Source organism: Daphnia pulex, chromosome 12 (assembly GCF_021134715.1).
Source record: "Daphnia pulex isolate KAP4 chromosome 12, ASM2113471v1".
NCBI classification, from domain to species: Eukaryota; Metazoa; Arthropoda; class Branchiopoda; order Diplostraca; family Daphniidae; genus Daphnia; species Daphnia pulex.
Window position 1 is genome coordinate 1,406,415 of NC_060028.1, and position 21,402 is coordinate 1,427,816.

Here is a 21,402-nt window from a genome sequence, read left to right on the forward strand (position 1 = left end):
TTTTATGCTTATCAATCACTGTGTCACGGATCTACCGCGCGGAACGCCAACCATATACAGCTAGGTAGAGCAACCAAAACAAAAATAATTTCAAAGAGAAAATGTATTCTTTCAATAGCTAAAACAGTTGGTGTCCTATGGGGCTCTTCGGGATCTGTTTTATTTAGCCGATTTATCTGGCAACGCAGCATGGCGCCAGTCTTTTTTGAGGGAAGAACGGGGAGAAGAGGGAGAATGGGACGAGTGGGAGGGAGGAGGGCGTACGAAAAAAAAGGGGACCCACGTTTCCTCTTCTCCCCCATTCGTCCCATTCTCCCTCTTCTCCCCGTTCTTCCCTCAAAAAAGACTGGCGCCATGCTGCGTTGCCAGATAAATCGGCTAAATAAAACAGATCCCGAAGAGCCCCATATACAGGTGGCGCAGAATAAATGGTGCCGTCGCTGCCGTGAAACATGTCGGTTTCCCGGATTGCAATTGAGTCAGTGAAAGGTGTGTCAAGCTGAGTCCCTATATTTTCTCTACTTCAGCAGCGTGTCTGAATCCGTCCGTTTGGTATCAATTGGTGATAAAAAAAATCGGAAAACTTTACAGCTTTCCTATTCATATGATATAAATTACTTCCCTCACTTTATTCAAACTTCTGGGAGCTAGATAAATAGCACAAAAATAGTCCAGTATAAAGCTATCGAGTCGATGTTAGACTACACTTGTATTTAAAAAAAAAATTACTAGTGAAGAAAGGTAAACTATTTTAAAGTGCAATAGAGTAAAAGGAAAGTGACATGAAATCAATAAGAGAAAATTATATTGCACAAATTGTTGAAAATAGACTATGATTTCTATTTGTTTTTACTTCTAGAAATCTTGACGAGTAGAGCGAAAAATCCCAAAATGCGGAAACCCACAATCAATCCACAAAGTCCGCAAATATCACGATAGAAGAAGTCCTATAGCAATATCAATGCCAATCACTTAGTATAAATTATTGGCTCTATTATACTTCCAGCTCTTATAGAATTACCGGATTAAAATCGAAATTCCGAAGGATTTGTGCTCCAGTGCAGATCCCGTCAGGGCAAGCCGGATCGTTGAAGCTGACACCAGACCACTGGTTGATGGAAAGCGCTTCAAGACCATACATGTACCAAGAAAAATAGCGCATCCACTCCAAGTAGATGGGCACCGATCCGCTTCGAAGGAAGTATCCTCCCATATGCAGTATAGGAACCAAAAGCGAATTGGTCAAATCTATGGCTAATTGAGTCGATCCAGTTGCACAAGAAATCAGGTAGCCTTAAAAAAAAGAAATACATAAACCATCGCCGTTACTAATATGTAATTGAATATATCAGTTAAGACTGCGGAGCACAATATTTCCCACCAAATGACGTTGCGGCGTTGGCGACGAGGATGACTATTCCACAAGCGATAAGGAATCTATCGGGCGAGGGATTCAATCCAATGGCGTAATAGGTAATGGCAACGAAGACAAACGGGAAACAAATGTAGACGGGCAAGTCAGCCAGGGTTTTACTTAGGAAGTAGACGTCCGTCCGGTACATTCCATTGTGGTGTTCGCGCAGGAATATTGGCAATTCGCCTGATATTGCCTAAGAGAGACAAACAAAATTTAACACGCCCGAATATTTAAAATAAGCAACACAACTTATTGGGTAACTTTAATTTTTTCCAATGTCAAACTCACGGTGATGACTCCAAAAACATATTGGTACGTCGTATTGGAAACACATATGAAGAGGACACCTTGAATGTTGCGGACGTTAGCAAACTCTATGGTCTGGCCTTGGAAAATGATAGCTACGATAGCAGTAATAAACTTGAGTTATCCCAGTTCCCAGAAAAAAAATAAAAAATAACTAGAATAAGAATCAAATTTATCTAAGGAGGCTATACTGCATTAAAAAATTACTCACAATAGTCTCAAAAGCTTTGACTCTCATAATAGCTGATTCTCGCAATAGAGAAATGACTGATCGCCAAAAGACGGCCCTGAATTGCATCATCCAGGAAGCTTTGTAAGGAGACTTGTTTTCTTTGATTCCAAGTGTCAAATTTTCCCGATTCACTCCATCGGTTGAATCGACATAACAATTCGATTTGAAAACTTCCAAAATATATCGACTTGACTCTGAAGTGTCATAAGCATCGCAAATCATTTTGATCTTTTCCTTACTCGATTCCATCCCTTGGGTGGCCAGAGTATGAATGAAAAAGTCGGCAGGGTTATAATTGGGTGGGCAAGGGAAACCCAGGTTGGAGAAAAAGGGCAGGGCATCACCAGCTGGGCCAAGGAAGGCCGTCCTACCCTCGGCCATTAATAGAATTCGATCAAAAAGCGAAAAAACTTCGGATGACGGTTGATGTATCGTACAGATGACCGATTTGCCCGAAAGTGCAAAGTTTTTCAAAATCTGCCAATAAAAATGCGATCAAATCGTAAAGTGTTTTGTTAATTATCCTTAATTGCTTACTTGAACGACGTTGTGGGCCATGAAAGAATCGAGACCGGAAGTAGGTTCATCACAGAAAATCAGCGACGGATTGGTCAAAACCTACTCCGGCAAAATTAATTCTTAAAGTTCATCACTGATGTTGCATAAAGAAATTTTACTTTAACTCTCGACCTCTGAGGCAAATGCCAGTCGCTTCCTTTCGCCTCCAGAAATGCTTTTGAGATCTCTTTCTGGAAGGCCAATGACGGTGTTGATGCACTGACTGAGTCCTAATTCTAGGATCACATTGTCAACCCGATTCATTCTTTCTTCGTAACTCAAATGTTTGTCCATCCGCAACAAGGCCTTATCAAATTAAATCCGCATGAGTTCCATCACGGTTTTAATAGCTACTGGTCCCAATGAGTTCGATTAAACGTTGTCTTAACCTGGAATTGCAGATGTTCCTTGACAGTGAGCGTTGGGATAAACAGATCGTCTTGCTGTACGAATCCGGAGATTCGCGCGAGGATGTCCGTGTTAACTTCCGCTCCATTGAGGTACCTCTCGCCGTTGATTTTCAATTTCCTAGCGTTTCTAAATGTCAGGCAATTGAGAAGAGTCGTCTTTCCAGCTCCACTCGCTCCCATGATGGCGAGAAATTCTCCCGGCTTGAGACATCCTGTGACTTTTTATTGACAAATAGAGCGTGAATGTTTAGTTATGAGCGTTACAGAATAGGCCTATGATAAACTTTCTAATGGTTGTACAAAATAAAACAAGTATAGTACCACTTTTGAGAATTTTTTTCTGAACTCGGGCCATCCCATTGAAACAATGACTTTGATTTACTTCCAACTGAACTTCAACATTTTTCCAACAGTATGTAGTCGGTCGAGATCCGCCAAAAACAATTTCGGTATCCCTTTCTACGTTTCCTTTAAGCAAGTCTCCTTGTTTGCTTGATTTTAAATTGTCCTAATAGTTTTATGCATGCCATTCATTTTATTAATACCATGCACGATGGAAATTTTTTAAAACATTTTTACCACAAGATCGTTGTCAAATCCAAGATTGATGTAGGATCTTGCATTGCAAATATCATCCTTTTACGAGCAAATAATAATAAAACAAAATATTTTGAGAGGAAATGATCAGCATACGTTTTAAAAAATGTTTAAAATAAATTAAAATGCTAAATAACAATAAGCTGATTTTATAAGACTAAAATCATTTTTCATTTAAGCCATACTGAGTTCATTCTTATGCGACTTACCATTTTGACGGATAATTTTTAATTTGAAACTAAAAAAAACTCGTTAAGAATTCACAAGTGTTCACATGAAAGACTAAGGCAGAAGTGCGAGCTCAGCTGTACTGAACTGCACCTGTACCCTATAGGGCTCTTCGGGATCTGTTTTATTTAGCCGATATATCTGGCAACGCAGCATGGCTCTAGACTTTTTTAGCGCAATAATGTAATGTGAAATATTTTGCCACCAATTTCACTTGTAGTCTGGTCAGAATAGGAAGAAATGTATGGTTAAAAAAAAACAAATTGCAAAAATTTCTTCATGAGCTTTTTTCTACTCACTTTTTAAATGTACTCCCAAAACCCTACCCCAAAAATTTAGTTCTTAGTAACATTAATTTTAATTAAAACAAATTATTTTTGTAATGAAATTTAGGCCTCTTTCAAAATACAAAAAATTAAGCTTTTGACAAATGAGCTTTATTTATTACTCATTTTGTAATATGCATACCAATTTTTATTAACCTGACTTGCAGAATGTCAAAAATCCACATGGAAAAGTACTCTCACCTCCCTTTTCTCCACTCGATTCACGCGTCCGTGTTTTACACTTCGCTTATGGGAAAATTACGTCAGCGAAAATCACTGTTGATAATTAACTAGCATACCCTGCTTTTCCGTTATAGTCTTTTTTGTTGAGCTAATTCTGTTTTCCAAACAAAATAATTGATTTTGAGGAGGGGGAGTTATTTCTGAAGTTATGTGGCGCAGGAAAATATAGGGGAAACCGGGGTTAGTTGGCATGCGGGGAAAGACGCTCGTTTGGCTATTATTTTAAGCCATATGAAATTATACGTTTTTCAGAATAGCCAAAGTGTGCATTCTATTCGTAGATTGCCTCCACCACAATTTTATCCGTCTGCACATAATCCTAAAAGTTTTAATACAAAAACATGTTTCATTTCTGCCGAGTAACTTTTTCTTGCAAATTATTTTTCTTTTTTCTAACAGAATATGAAAAAAATATTCATGTTATTATGTTTTTTAAGAAAGCTTATGCCTTAAGCTCTTTTTTCGTGTATTTGCATTTCTGGTAATTAGTTTTCATTTCATTATATTAAAATAATTCGATAAAAATTACTCACGGGGTAGGTTGGCCATTTATTTTTGAGGTAAGTTGTACCAATTACTTTACATTGTCTGCTAGATGGGGCTGAGTTTCTTCTTATAATTATTGTAAAATAGAGTATTCTATACTGATACAACACGAAAAATACTAATACATGTGATAGGAAAGGACTCCTGAGCCTGAGCCTGAGCCTGATGTTGCTAAAAAATTTGTTTCACTTGTTAGAACCATTTCTTTGTTACAGGATATGTAAATCGATGTCCAATACACCATTTCCAGTCTAGTGAATCAATTTATTCATAAAGCATTTCATGAAGAAATATTTTTAGAAAAATGTCCTGAGCCTGAGCCTGAGCCTGATGTTGCTAAAATATTTGTTTCACTTGTTAGAACCATTTCTTTATTACAGGATATGTAAATCGATGCCCAATACACCATTTCCAGTCTATTGAATCAATTTATTCATAAAGCAATTCATGGAGAAATATTTTTAGAAAATGTCCTGAGCCTAAGCCTGAGCCTGAGCCTGAGAAGAACGTCCCTAACATCTAGCCTGAAATATTTCCAAAACGTGGTGGAGACCTTACCTATCACATGTTTTAGTATTTTTCGTGTTGAATCAGTAAAGAATACTCTATTTTGCAAGAATTATAAGAAGAAACTCAGAACATGTGACAGGTTGCATTGGTGTTGAAGAAATACCAAAAAAAAAACGTCCCAAACATCTAGCCTGAAATATTTCCAAAACGTGGTGGAGACCTTTCCTATCACATGTTTTAGTATTTTTCGTGTTGAATCAGTATAAAATACTCTATTTTACAATAATTATAAGAAGAAACTCAGAACATGTGACAGGTTGCATTGGTGTTGAAGAAATACAAAAAAAAAAACGTCCCGAACATCTAGCCTGAAATATTTCCAAAACGTGGTGGACACCTTTCCTATCTTATGTTTTAGTATTTTTCGTGTTGAATCAGTATAGAATACTTTATTTTACAATAATTGTAAGAAGAAACTCAGAACATGTGACAGGTTGCATTGGTGTTAAAGAAATACCAAAAGAAACGTCCCAAACATCTAGCCTGAAATATTTCCAAAACGTGGTGGAGACCTTTCCTATCACATGTTTTAGTATTTTTCGTTTTGAATCAGTATAGAATACTCTATTTTACAATAATTATAAGAAGAAACTCAGAACTGTGACAGGTTGCATTGGTGTTGAAGAAATACCAAAAAAAAACGTCCCAAACATCTAGCCTGAAATATTTCCAAAACGTGGTTGAGACCTTTCCTATCACATGTTTTAGTATTTTTCGTGTTGAATCAGTATAGAATACTCTATTTTATAATAATTATAAGAAGAAACTCAGAACATGTGACAGGTTGCATTGGTGTTGAAGAAATACCCAAAAAAAAAACGTCCCGAACATCTAGCCTGAAATATTTCCCAAAACGTGGTGGAGACCTTTCCTATCACATGTTTTAGTATTTTTCGTGTTGAATCAGTATAGAATACTCTATTTTACAATAATTATAAGAAGAAACTCAGAACATGTGACAGGTTGCATTGGTGTTGAAGAAATACCCCAAAAAACGTCCCAAACATCTAGCCTGCAAATATTTCCAAAACGTGGTGGACACCTTTCCTATCTTATGTTTTAGTATTTTTCGTGTTGAATCAGTATAGAATACTCTATTTTACAATAATTATAAGAAGAAACTCAGAACATGTGACAGGTTGCATTGGTGTTGAAGAAATACCAAAAAAACGTCCCAAACATCTAGCCTGAAATATTTCCAAAACGTGGTGGAGACCTTTCCTATCTTATGTTTTAGTATTTTTCCGTGTTGAATCAGTATAGAATACTCTATTTTACAATAATTATAAGAAGAAACTCAGAACATGTGACAGGTTGCATTGGTGTTGAAGAAATACCAAAAAAACGTCCCAAACATCTAGCCTGAAATATTTCCAAAACGTGGTGGAGACCTTTCCAATCTTATGTTTTAGTATTTTTCGTGTTGAATCAGTATAGAATACTCTATTTTACAATAATTATAAGAAGAAAACTCAGGAACTGTGACAGGTTGCATTGGTGTTGAAGAAATACCAAAAAAAACGTCCCAAACATCTAGCCTGAAATATTTCCAAATCGTAGTGGAGACCTTTCCTATCACATGTTTTAGTATTTTTCGTTTTGAATCAGTATAGAATACTCTATTTTACAATAATTATAAGAAGAAACTCAGAACTGTGACAGGTTGCATTGGTGTTGAAGAAATACCAAAAAAAACGTCCCAAACATCTAGCCTGAAATATTTCCAAATCGTAGTGGAGACCTTTCCTATCACATGTTTTAGTATTTTTCGTTTTGAATCAGTATAGAATACTCTATTTTAAAATAATTTTAAGAAGAAACTCAGTACATGTGACAGGTTGCATTGGTGTTGAAGAAATACCAAAAAAACGTCCCAAACATCTAGCCTGAAATATTTCAAAAAACGTGGTGGAGACCTTACCTATCACATATTTTAGTATTTTTCGTGTTGGATCAGTATAGAATACTCTATTTTGCAAGAATTATAAGAAGAAACTCAGAACATGTGACAGGTTGCATTGGTGTTGAAGAAATACCAAAAAAACGTCCCAAACATCTAGCCTGAAATATTTCCAAATCGTAGTGGAGACCTTTCCTATCACATGTTTTAGTATTTTTCGTTTTGAATCAGTATAGAATACTCTATTTTAAAATAATTTTAAGAAGAAACTCAGTACATGTGACAGGTTGCATTGGTGTTGAAGAAATACCAAAAAAACGTCCCAAACATCTAGCCTGAAATATTTCCAAAAACGTGGTGGAGACCTTACCTATCACATATTTTAGTATTTTTCGTGTTGGATCAGTATAGAATACTCTATTTTGCAAGAATTATAAGAAGAAACTCAGAACATGTGACAGGTTGCATTGGTGTTGAAGAAATACCAAAAAAAACGTCCCAAACATCTAGCCTGAAATATTTCCAAAACGTGGTGGGGACCTTTCCTATCTTATGTTTTATTATTTTTCGTGTTGAATCAGTATAGAATACTCTATTTTAAAATAATTTTAAGAAGAAACTCAGTACATGTGACAGGTTGCATTGGTGTTGAAGAAATACCAAAAAAACGTCCCAAACATCTAGCCTGAAATATTTCCAAATCGTAGTGGAGACCTTTCCTATCACATGTTTTAGTATTTTTCGTTTTGAATCAGTATAGAATACTCTATTTTACAATAATTATAAGAAGAAACTCAGAACTGTGACAGGTTGCATTGGTGTTGAAGAAATACCAAAAAAAACGTCCCAAACATCTAGCCTGAAATATTTCCAAAACGTGGTTGAGACCTTTCCTATCACATGTTTTAGTATTTTTCGTGTTGAATCAGTATAGAATACTCTATTTTACAATAATTATAAGAAGAAACTCAGAACATGTGACAGGTTGCATTGGTGTTGAAGAAATACCAAAAAAAACGTCCCAAACATCTAGCCTGAAATATTTCCAAAACGTGGTGGAGACCTTTCCTATCTTATGTTTTAGTATTTTTCGTGTTGAATCAGTATAGAATACTCTATTTTACAATAATTATAAGAAGAAACTCAGAACATGTGACAGGTTGCATTGGTGTTGAAGAAATACCAAAAAAAACGTCCCAAACATCTAGCCTGAAATATTTCCAAAACGTGGTGGAGACCTTTCCAATCTTATGTTTTAGTATTTTTCGTGTTGAATCAGTATAGAATACTCTATTTTACAATAATTATAAGAAGAAACTCAGAACTGTGACAGGTTGCATTGGTGTTGAAGAAATACCAAAAAAAACGTCCCAAACATCTAGCCTGAAATATTTCCAAATCGTAGTGGAGACCTTTCCTATCACATGTTTTAGTATTTTTCGTGTTGAATCAGTATAGAATACTCTATTTTTACAATAATTATAAGAAGAAACTCAGAACATGTGACAGGTTGCATTGGTGTTGAAGAAATACCAAAAAAAACGTCCCAAACATCTAGCCTGAAATATTTCCAAAACGTGGTGGAGACCTTTCCTATCTTATGTTTTAGTATTTTTCGTGTTGAATCAGTATAGAATACTCTATTTTACAATAATTATAAGAAGAAACTCAGAACATGTGACAGGTTGCATTGGTGTTGAAGAAATACCAAAAAAAACGTCCCAAACATCTAGCCTGAAATATTTCCAAAACGTGGTGGAGACCTTTCCAATCTTATGTTTTTAGTATTTTTCGTGTTGAATCAGTATAGAATACTCTATTTTACAATAATTATAAGAAGAAACTCAGAACTGTGACAGGTTGCATTGGTGTTGAAGAAATACCAAAAAAAACGTCCCAAACATCTAGCCTGAAATATTTCCAAATCGTAGTGGAGACCTTTCCTATCACATGTTTTAGTATTTTTCGTTTTGAATCAGTATAGAATACTCTATTTTACAATAATTATAAGAAGAAACTCAGAACTGTGACAGGTTGCATTGGTGTTGAAGAAATACCAAAAAAACGTCCCAAACATCTAGCCTGAAATATTTCAAAAAACGTGGTGGAGACCTTACCTATCACATATTTTAGTATTTTTCGTGTTGGATCAGTATAGAATACTCTATTTTGCAAGAATTATAAGAAGAAACTCAGAACATGTGACAGGTTGCATTGGTGTTGAAGAAATACCAAAAAAAACGTCCCAAACATCTAGCCTGAAATATTTCCAAAACGTGGTGGGGACCTTTCCTATCTTATGTTTTATTATTTTTCGTGTTGAATCAGTATAGAATACTCTATTTTAAAATAATTTTAAGAAGAAACTCAGTACATGTGACAGGTTGCATTGGTGTTGAAGAAATACCAAAAAAACGTCCCAAACATCTAGCCTGAAATATTTCCAAATCGTAGTGGAGACCTTTCCTATCACATGTTTTAGTATTTTTCGTTTTGAATCAGTATAGAATACTCTATTTTACAATAATTATAAGAAGAAACTCAGAACTGTGACAGGTTGCATTGGTGTTGAAGAAATACCCAAAAAAACGTCCCAAACATCTAGCCTGAAATATTTCCAAAACGTGGTTGAGACCTTTCCTATCACATGTTTTAGTATTTTTCGTGTTGAATCAGTATAGAATACTCTATTTTACAATAATTATAAGAAGAAACTCAGAACATGTGACAGGTTGCATTGGTGTTGAAGAAATACCAAAAAAAACGTCCCAAACATCTAGCCTGAAATATTTCCAAAACGTGGTGGAGACCTTTCCTATCTTATGTTTTAGTATTTTTCGTGTTGAATCAGTATAGAATACTCTATTTTACAATAATTATAAGAAGAAACTCAGAACATGTGACAGGTTGCATTGGTGTTGAAGAAATACCAAAAAAAACGTCCCAAACATCTAGCCTGAAATATTTCAAAAAACATGGTGGAGACCTTACCTATCACATGTTTTAGTATTTTTCGTGTTGGATCAGTATAGAATACTCTATTTTGCAAGAATTATAAGAAGAAACTCAGAACATGTGACAGGTTGCATTGGTGTTGAAGAAATACCAAAAAAAAACGTCCCAAACATCTAGCCTGAAATATTTCCAAAACGTGGAGGGGACCTTTCCTATCTTATGTTTTATTATTTTTCGTGTTGAATCAGTATAGAATACTCTATTTTACAATAATTATAAGAAGAAACTCAGAACATGTGACAGGTTGCATTGGTGTTGAAGAAATACCCAAAAAAAAACGTCCCGAACATCTAGCCTGAAATATTTCCAAAACGTGGTGGACACCTTTCCTATCTTATGTTTTAGTATTTTTCGTGTTGAATCAGTATAGAATACTCTATTTTACAATAATTATAAGAAGAAACTCAGAACATGTGACAGGTTGCATTGGTGTTGAAGAAATACCAAAAAAACGTCCCAAACATCTAGCCTGAAATATTTCCAAAACGTGGTGGAGACCTTTCCTATTTATGTTTTAGTATTTTTCGTGTTGAATCAGTATAGAATACTCTATTTTACAATAATTATAAGAAGAAACTCAGAACATGTGACAGGTTGCATTGGTGTTGAAGAAATACCAAAAAAAACGTCCCAAACATCTAGCCTGAAATATTTCCAAAACGTGGTGGAGACCTTTCCAATCTTATGTTTTAGTATTTTTCGTGTTGAATCAGTATAGAATACTCTATTTTACAATAATTATAAGAAGAAACTCAGAACTGTGACAGGTTGCATTGGTGTTGAAGAAATACCAAAAAAAAACGTCCCAAACATCTAGCCTGAAATATTTCCAAAACGTGGTTGAGACCTTTCCTATCACATGTTTTAGTATTTTTCGTGTTGAATCAGTATAGAATACTCTATTTTAAAATAATTTTAAGAAGAAACTCAGAACATGTGACAGGTTGCATTGGTGTTGAAGAAATACAAAAAAAAACGTCCCAAACATCTAGCCTGAAATATTTCCAAAACGTGGTTGAGACCTTTCCTATCACATGTTTTAGTATTTTTCGTGTTGAATCAGTATAGAATACTCTATTTTACAATAATTATAAGAAGAAACTCAGAACATGTGACAGGTTGCATTGGTGTTGAAGAAATACCAAAAAAAACGTCCCAAACATCTAGCCTGAAATATTTCCAAAACGTGGTGGAGACCTTTCCTATCTTATGTTTTAGTATTTTTCGTGTTGAATCAGTATAGAATACTCTATTTTACAATAATTATAAAAAGAAACTCAGAACATGTGACAGGTTGCATTGGTGTTGAAGAAATACCAAAAAAAACGTCCCAAACATCTAGCCTGAAATATTTCCAAAACGTGGTGGAGACCTTTCCTATCTTATGTTTTAGTATTTTTCATGTTGAATCAGTATAGAATACTCTATTTTACAATAATTATAAGAAGAAACTCAGAACATGTGACAGGTTGCATTGGTGTTGAAGAAATACCAAAAAAAACGTCCCAAACATCTAGCCTGAAATATTTCCAAAACGTGGTGGAGACCTTTCCTATCTTATGTTTTAGTATTTTTCATGTTGAATCAGTATAGAATACTCTATTTTACAATAATTATAAGAAGAAACTCAGAACATGTGACAGGTTGCATTGGTGTTGAAGAAATACCAAAAAAAAACGTCCCAAACATCTAGCCTGAAATATTTCAAAAAACGTGGTGGAGACCTTACCTATCACATGTTTTAGTATTTTTCGTGTTGGATCAGTATAGAATACTCTATTTTGCAAGAATTATAAGAAGAAACTCAGAACATGTGACAGGTTGCATTGGTGTTGAAGAAATACCAAAAAAAAACGTCCCAAACATCTAGCCTGAAATATTTCCAAAACGTGGAGGGGACCTTTCCTATCTTATGTTTTATTATTTTTCGTGTTGAATCAGTATAGAATACTGTATTTTAAAATAATTTTAAGAAGAAACTCAGAACATGTGACAGGTTGCATTGGTGTTGAAGAAATACCCAAAAAAAACGTCCCGAACATCTAGCCTGAAATATTTCCAAAACGTGGTGGAGACCTTTCCTATCACATGTTTTAGTATTTTTCGTGTTGAATCAGTATAGAATACTCTATTTTACAATAATTATAAGAAGAAACTCAGAACATGTGACAGGTTGCATTGGTGTTGAAGAAATACCCCAAAAAACGTCCCAAACATCTAGCCTGAAATATTTCCAAAACGTGGTGGACACCTTTCCTATCTTATGTTTTAGTATTTTTCGTGTTGAATCAGTATAGAATACACTATTTTACAATAATTATAAGAAGAAACTCAGAACATGTGACAGGTTGCATTGGTGTTGAAGAAATACCAAAAAAAACGTCCCAAACATCTAGCCTGAAATATTTCCAAAACGTGGTGGAGACCTTTCCTATCTTATGTTTTAGTATTTTTCGTGTTGAATCAGTATAGAATACTCTATTTTACAATAATTATAAGAAGAAACTCAGAACATGTGACAGGTTGCATTGGTGTTGAAGAAATACCAAAAAAAACGTCCCAAACATCTAGCCTGAAATATTTCCAAAACGTGGTGGAGACCTTTCCAATCTTATGTTTTAGTATTTTTCGTTTTGAATCAGTATAGAATACTCTATTTTACAATAATTATAAGAAGAAACTCAGAACTGTGACAGGTTGCATTGGTGTTGAAGAAATACCCAAAAAAAAAACGTCCCAAACATCTAGCCTGAAATATTTCCAAAACGTGGTTGAGACCTTTCCAATCTTATGTTTTAGTATTTTTCGTGTTGAATCAGTATAGAATACTCTATTTTAAAATAATTTTAAGAAGAAACTCAGAACATGTGACAGGTTGCATTGGTGTTGAAGAAATACCCAAAAAAAACGTCCCGAACATCTAGCCTGAAATATTTCCAAAACGTGGTGGAGACCTTTCCTATCACATGTTTTAGTATTTTTCGTGTTGAATCAGTATAGAATACTCTATTTTACAATAATTATAAGAAGAAACTCAGAACATGTGACAGGTTGCATTGGTGTTGAAGAAATACCAAAAAAAACGTCCCAAACATCTAGCCTGAAATATTTCCAAAACGTGGTGGAGACCTTTCCAATCTTATGTTTTAGTATTTTTCGTTTTGAATCAGTATAGAATACTCTATTTTACAATAATTATAAGAAGAAACTCAGAACTGTGACAGGTTGCATTGGTGTTGAAGAAATACCCAAAAAAAAAACGTCCCAAACATCTAGCCTGAAATATTTCCAAAACGTGGTTGAGACCTTTCCAATCTTATGTTTTAGTATTTTTCGTGTTGAATCAGTATAGAATACTCTATTTTAAAATAATTTTAAGAAGAAACTCAGAACATGTGACAGGTTGCATTGGTGTTGAAGAAATACCCAAAAAAAACGTCCCGAACATCTAGCCTGAAATATTTCCAAAACGTGGTGGAGACCTTTCCTATCACATGTTTTAGTATTTTTCGTGTTGAATCAGTATAGAATACTCTATTTTACAATAATTATAAGAAGAAACTCAGAACATGTGACAGGTTGTATTGGTGTTGAAGAAATACCCCCAAAAACGTCCGAGAGTATTCTATACTGATTCAACACGAAAAATGCTAATACATGTGATAGGAAAGGTCTCCACCACGATTTAAAAATATTTCAGGCTAGATGTTTTGTACGTTTTTTTGGTATTCCTTTATTACAGAATAAGTAAATCGATGTCTAATACACCATTTCGTATCAATAGAATCAATAAATTCATAAAGCAATTCACGAAGAAATAGTTTTAGAAAAATGGTTCATAGCAATTCTTCCAGGAACTGGGAAACAAAACTTTTATGAATTTGAAGTTGCTATAATGATCATTTCACTTGTTAAAACCATTTCTTTACTACAGAATAAGTAAATCGATGTCTAATACACCATTTCGTATCAATAGAATCAATAAATTCATAAAGCAATTCATGAAGAAATAGTTTTAGAAAAATGGTTCATAGAAAATCTTCCAGGAACTGGGAAACAACACTTTTATGAGTTTGAAGTTGCTATAATGATTATTTCACTTGTTAAAACCATTTCTTTATTACAGAATAAGAAAATCGATGTCTAATACACCATTTCGTATCTATGGAATCAATAAATTCATAAAGCAATCCATGAAGAAATAGTTTTAGAAAAATGTTTCATAGCAATTCTTCCAGGAACTGGGAAACATCACTTTTATTACTTTGAAGTTGCTATAATGATTATTTCACTTGTTAAAACCATTTCTTTATTACAGAATAAGTAAATCGATGTCTAATACACAATTTCGTATCAATAGAATCAATAAATTCATAAAGCAATTCACGAAGAAAAAGTTTTAGAAAAATGGTTCATAGCAATTCTTCCAGGAACTGGGAAACAACACTTTTATGACTTTGAAGTTGCTATAATGATTATTTCACTTGTTAAAACCATTTCTTTATTACAGAATAAGTAAATCGATGTCTAATACACCATTTCGTATCAATAGAATCAATAAATTCATAAAGCAATTCACGAAGAAATAGTTTTAGAAAAATGGTTCATAGCAATTCTTCCAGGAACTGGGAAACAAAACTTTTATGAATTTGAAGTTGCTATAATGATCATTTCACTAGTTAAAACCATTTCTTTACTACAGAATAAGTAAATCGATGTCTAATACACCATTTCGTATCAATAGAATCAATAAATTCATAAAGCAATTCATGAAGAAATAGTTTTAGAAAAATGGTTCATAGAAAATCTTCCAGGAACTGGGAAACAACACTTTTATGAGTTTGAAGTTGCTATAATGATTATTTCACTTGTTAAAACCATTTCTTTATTACAGAATAAGAAAATCGATGTCTAATACACCATTTCGTATCTATGGAATCAATAAATTCATAAAGCAATCCATGAAGAAATAGTTTTAGAAAAATGTTTCATAGCAATTCTTCCAGGAACTGGGAAACATCACTTTTATTACTTTGAAGTTGCTATAATGATTATTTCACTTGTTAAAACCATTTCTTTATTACAGAATAAGTAAATCGATGTCTAATACACAATTTCGTATCAATAGAATCAATAAATTCATAAAGCAATTCACGAAGAAAAAGTTTTAGAAAAATGGTTCATAGCAATTCTTCCAGGAACTGGGAAACAACTTTTTTATGACTTTGAAGTTGCTATAATGATTATTTCACTTGTTAAAACCATTTCTTTATTACAGAATAAGTAAATCGATGTCTAATACACCATTTCGTATCAATAGAATCAATAAATTCATAAAGCAATTCACGAAGAAATAGTTTTAGAAAAATGGTTCATTGCAATTCTTCCAGGAACTGGGAAACAAAACTTTTATGAATTTGAAGTTGCTATAATGATCATTTCACTTGTTAAAACCATTTCTTTACTACAGAATAAGTAAATCGATGTCTAATACACCATTTCGTATCAATAGAATCAATAAATTCATAAAGCAATTCATGAAGAAATAGTTTTAGAAAAATGGTTCATAGCAATTCTTCCAGGAACTGGGAAACAACACTTTTATGAGTTTGAAGTTGCTATAATGATTATTTCACTTGTTAAAACCATTTCTTTATTACAGAATAAGTAAATCGATGTCTAATACACCATTTCGTATCTATGGAATCAATAAATTCATAAATCAATCCATGAAGAAATAGTTTTAGAAAAATTTTTCATAGCAATTCTTCCAGGAACTGGGAAACATCACTTTTATGAGTTTGAAGTTGCTATAATGATTATTTCACTTGTTAAAACCATTTCTTTATTACAGAATAAGTAAATCGGTGTATAATACACAATTTCGTATCAATAGAATCAATAAATTCATAAAGCAATTCACGAAGAAATAGTTTTAGAAAAATAATTCATAGCCATTTTTCCAGGAACTGGGAAACAACACTTTTATGACTTTGAAGTTGCTATAATGATTATTTCACTTGTTAAAACCATTTCTTTATTACAGAATAAGTAAATCGATGTCTAATACACCATTTCGTATCTATGGAATCAATAAATTCATAAATCAATCCATGAAGAAATAGTTTTAGAAAAATTTTTCATAGCAATTCTTCCAGGAACTGGGAAACATCACTTTTATGAGTTTGAAGTTGCTATAATGATTATTTCACTTGTTAAAACCATTTCTTTACTACAGAATAAGTAAATCGATGTCTAATACAGCATTTCGTATCAATAGAATCAATAAATTCATAAAGCAATTCACGAAGAAATAGTTTTAGAAAAATGATTCATAGCAATTCTTCCAGGAACTGGAAAAACAAACTTTTATGAATTTGAAGTTGCTATAATGATCATTTCACTTGTTAAAACCATTTCTTTACTACAGAATAAGTAAATCGATCTCTTAAACATCATTTCCTATCTATGGAATCAATAAATTCATAAAGCAATTCACGAAGAAATTGTTTTAGAAAAATGGTTCATAGCAATTTTTCCAGGAACTGGGAAACAACACTTTTATGAGTTTAAAGTTGCTATAATGATTATTTCACTTGTTAAAACCATTTCTTTATTACAGAATAAGTAAATCGATGTCTAATACAGCCTTTCGTATCAATAGAATCAATAAATTCATAAAGCAATACAAGAAGAAAAAGTTTTAGAAAAATGTTTCATAGCAATTCTTCCAGGAACTGGGAAACATCACTTTTATGAGTTTGAAGTTGCTATAATGATCATTTCACTTGTTAAAACCATTTCTTTATTACAGAATAAGTAAATCGATGTCTAATACAGCCTTTCGTATCAATAGAATCAATAAATTCATAAAGCAATCCAAGAAGAAAAAGTTTTAGAAAAATGTTTCATAGCAATTCTTCCAGGAACTGGGAAACATCACTTTTATGAGTTTGAAGTTGCTATAATGATTATTTCACTTGTTAAAACCATTTCTTTATTACAGAATAAGTAAATCGATGTCTAATACAGCCTTTCAGTTCAATAGAATCAATAAATTCATAAAGCAATTCACGAAGAAATAGTTTTAGAAAAATGGTTCATAGCAATTCTACCAGGAACTGGGAAACAACACTTTCATGACTTTGAAGTGTCTATAATGATCATTTCACTTGTTAAAACAATTTCTTTACTACAGAATAAGTAAATCGATGTCTAATACAGCATTTCGTATCAATAGAATCAATAAATTCATAAAGCAATTCACGTAGAAATAGTTTTAGAAAAATGGTTCATAGCAATTCTTCCAGGAACTGGGAAAACAAACTTTTATGAATTTGAAGTTGCTATAATGATCATTTCACTTGTTAAAACCATTTCTTTACTACAGAATAAGTAAATCGATCTCTTAAACATCATTTCCTATCTATGGAATCAATAAATTCATAAAGCAATTCACGAAGAAATAGTTTTAGAAAAATAATTCATAGCAATTCTTCCAGGAACTGGGAAACAAAACTTTTATGAATTTGAAGTTGCTATAATGATCATTTCACTTGTTAAAACCATTTCTTTATTACAGAATAAGTAAATCGATGTCTAATACACCATTTCGTATCTATGGAATCAATAAATTCATAAAGCAATCCATGAAGAAATAGTTTTAGAAAAATGTTTCATAGCAATTCTTCCAGGAACTGGGAAACATCACTTTTATGACTTTGAAGTTGCTATAATGATTATTTCACTTGTTAAAAACATTTCTTTATTACAAAATAAGTAAATCGATGTATAATACATAATTTTGTATCAATAGAATCAATAAATTCATAAAGCAATTCACGAAGAAATAGTTTTAGAAAAATGTTTCATAGCAATTCTTCCAGGAACTGGGAAACATCACTTTTATGAGTTTGAAGTTGCTATAATGATTATTTCACTGGTTAAAACCATTTCTTTATTACAGAATAAGTAAATCGATGTCTAATACAGCCTTTCGTATCAATAGAATAAATAAATTCATAAAGCAATTCACGAAGAAATAGTTTTAGAAAAATGGTTCATAGCAATTCTACCAGGAACTGGGAACAACACTTTCATGACTTTGAAGTTGCTATAATGATCATTTCACTTGTTAAAACAATTTCTTTACTACAGAATAAGTAAATCGATGTCTAATACAGCATTTCGTATCAATAGAATCAATAAATTCATAAAGCAATTCACGTAGAAATAGTTTTAGAAAAATGTTTCATAGCAATTCTTCCAGGAACTGGGAAAACAAACTTTTATGAATTTGAAGTTGCTATAATGATCATTTCACTTGTTAAAACCATTTCTTTACTACAGAATAAGTAAATCGATCTCTTAAACATCATTTCCTATCTATGGAATCAATAAATTCATAAAGCAATTCACGAAGAAATTGTTTTAGAAAAATGGTTCATAGAAAATCTTCCAGGAACTGGGAAACAACACTTTTATGAGTTTAAAGTTGCTATAATGATTATTTCACTTGTTAAAACCATTTCTTTATTACAGAATAAGTAAATCGGTGTCTAATACAGCCTTTCGTATCAATAGAATCAATAAATTCATAAAGCAATTCACGAAGAAATAGTTTTAGAAAAATGGTTCATAGCAATTCTTCCAGGAACTGGGAAACAACACTTTTATGAGTTTGAAGTTGCTATAATGATTATTTCACTTGTTAAAACCATTTCTTTATTACAGAATAAGTAAATCGATGTCTAATACACCATTTCGTATCTATGGAATCAATAAATTCATAAATCAATCCATGAAGAAATAGTTTTAGAAAAATTTTTCATAGCAATTCTTCCAGGAACTGGGAAACATCACTTTTATGAGTTTGAAGTTGCTATAATGATTATTTCACTTGTTAAAACCATTTCTTTATTACAGAATAAGTAAATCGGTGTATAATACACAATTTCGTATCAATAGAATCAATAAATTCATAAAGCAATTCACGAAGAAATAGTTTTAGAAAAATAATTCATAGCAATTTTTCCAGGAACTGGGAAACAACACTTTTATGACTTTAAAGTTGCTATAATGATTATTTCACTTGTTAAAACCATTTCTTTATTACAGAATAAGTAAATCGATGTCTAATACAGCCTTTCGTATCAATAGAATCAATAAATTCATAAAGCAATTCACGAAGAAGTAGTTTTAGAAAAATGGTTCATAGCAATTCTTCCAGGAACTGGGAAACAAAACTTTTATGAATTTGAAGTTACTATAATGATCATTTCACTTGTTAAAACAATTTCTTTACTACAGAATAAGTAAATCGATGTCTAATACAGCATTTTGTATCAATAGAATCAATAAATTCATAAAGCAATTCACGTAGAAATAGTTTTAGAAAAATGATTCATAGCAATTCTTCCAGGAACTGGAAAAACAAACTTTTATGAATTTGAAGTTGCTATAATGATCATTTCACTTGTTAAAACCATTTCTTTACTACAGAATAAGTAAATCGATGTCTAATACAGCCTTTCGTATCAATAGAATCAATAAATTCATAAAGCAATTCACGAAGAAATAGTTTTAGAAAAATGGTTCATAGCAATTCTACCAGGAACTGGGAACAACACTTTCATGACTTTGAAGTTGCTATAATGATTATTTCACTTGTTAAAACCATTTCTTTATTACAGAATAAGTAAATCGATGTCTAATACAGCCTTTCGTATCAATAGAATCAATAAATTCATAAAGCAATTCACGAAGAAATAGTTTTAGAAAAATGGTTCATAGCAATTCTTCCAGGAACTGGGAAACAAAACTTTTATGAATTTGAAGTTGCTATAATGATCATTTCACTTGTTAAAACAATTTCTTTACTACAGAATAAGTAAATCGATGTCTAATACAGCATTTCGTATCAATAGAATCAATAAATTCATAAAGCAATTCACGTAGAAATAGTTTTAGAAAAATGATTCATAGCAATTCTTCCAGGAACTGGAAAAACAAACTTTTATGAATCTGAAGTTGCTATAATGATCATTTCACTTGTTAAAACCATTTCTTTACTACAGAATAAGTAAATCGATCTCTTAAACATCATTTCCTATCTATGGAATCAATAAATTCATAAAGAAATTCACGAAGAAATTGTTTTAGAAAAATGGTTCATAGAAAATCTTCCAGGAACTGGGAAACAACACTTTTATGAGTTTAAAGTTGCTATAATGATCATTTCACTTGTTAAAACAATTTCTTTACTACAGAATAAGTAAATCGATGTCTAATACAGCATTTCGTATCAATAGAATCAATAAATTCATAAAGCAATTCACGTAGAAATAGTTTTAGAAAAATGGTTCATAGCAATTCTTCCAGGAACTGGGAAAACAAACTTTTATGAATTTGAAGTTGCTATAATGATCATTTCACTTGTTAAAACCATTTCTTTACTACAGAATAAGTAAATCGATCTCTTAAACATCATTTCCTATCTATGGAATCAATAAATTCATAAAGCAATTCACGAAGAAATTGTTTTAGAAAAATGGTTCATAGAAAATCTTCCAGGAACTGGGAAACAACACTTTTATGAGTTTAAAGTTGCTATAATGATTATTTCACTTGTTAAAACCATTTCTTTATTACAGAATAAGTAAATCGGTGTCTAATACAGCCTTTCGTATCAATAGAATCAATAAATTCATAAAGCAATTCACGAAGAAATAGTTTTAGAAAAATGGTTCATAGCAATTCTTCCAGGAACTGGGAAACAAAACTTTTATGAATTTGAAGCTGTTATAATGATCATTTCACTTGTTAAAACCATTTCTTTATTACAGAATAAGTAAATCGATGTCTAACACACCATTTCGTATCTATGGAATCAATAAATTCATAAAGCAATCCATGAAGAAATAGTTTTAGAAAAATGTTTCATAGCAATTCTTCCAGGAACTGGGAAACATCACTTTTATGACTTTGAAGTTGCTATAATGATTATTTCACTTGTTAAAACCATTTCTTTATTACAAAATAAGTAAATCGATGTA

The 21,402-nt window shown here is 32.3% G+C and overlaps 1 protein-coding gene across 2 annotated transcripts; it reads right to left on the reverse strand.

The window, feature by feature from the left end:
* Window positions 1-677: 677 nt before the first annotated feature.
* LOC124209234 (protein white-like) lies at window positions 678-3,836 on the reverse strand. 2 transcript variants are annotated; one of them, XM_046607147.1, is made up of 12 exons: window positions 3,730-3,836; window positions 3,503-3,559; window positions 3,245-3,431; window positions 2,903-3,141; window positions 2,646-2,819; window positions 2,493-2,573; window positions 2,195-2,432; window positions 1,935-2,125; window positions 1,706-1,837; window positions 1,382-1,610; window positions 1,022-1,293; window positions 678-947 (listed from the first exon to the last, which is right to left on the reverse strand). In XM_046607147.1, the coding sequence occupies exons 1-12, from the start codon at window positions 3,730-3,732 to the stop codon at window positions 840-842; spliced, it is 1,911 nt and encodes a 636-aa protein (XP_046463103.1). In that variant the 5' UTR covers window positions 3,733-3,836; the 3' UTR covers window positions 678-839. The 2 variants fall into 2 exon arrangements, with proteins under 2 accessions (XP_046463103.1, XP_046463102.1); XM_046607146.1 differs by having other exon boundaries at window positions 1,935-2,432.
* Window positions 3,837-21,402: the final 17,566 nt, after the last annotated feature.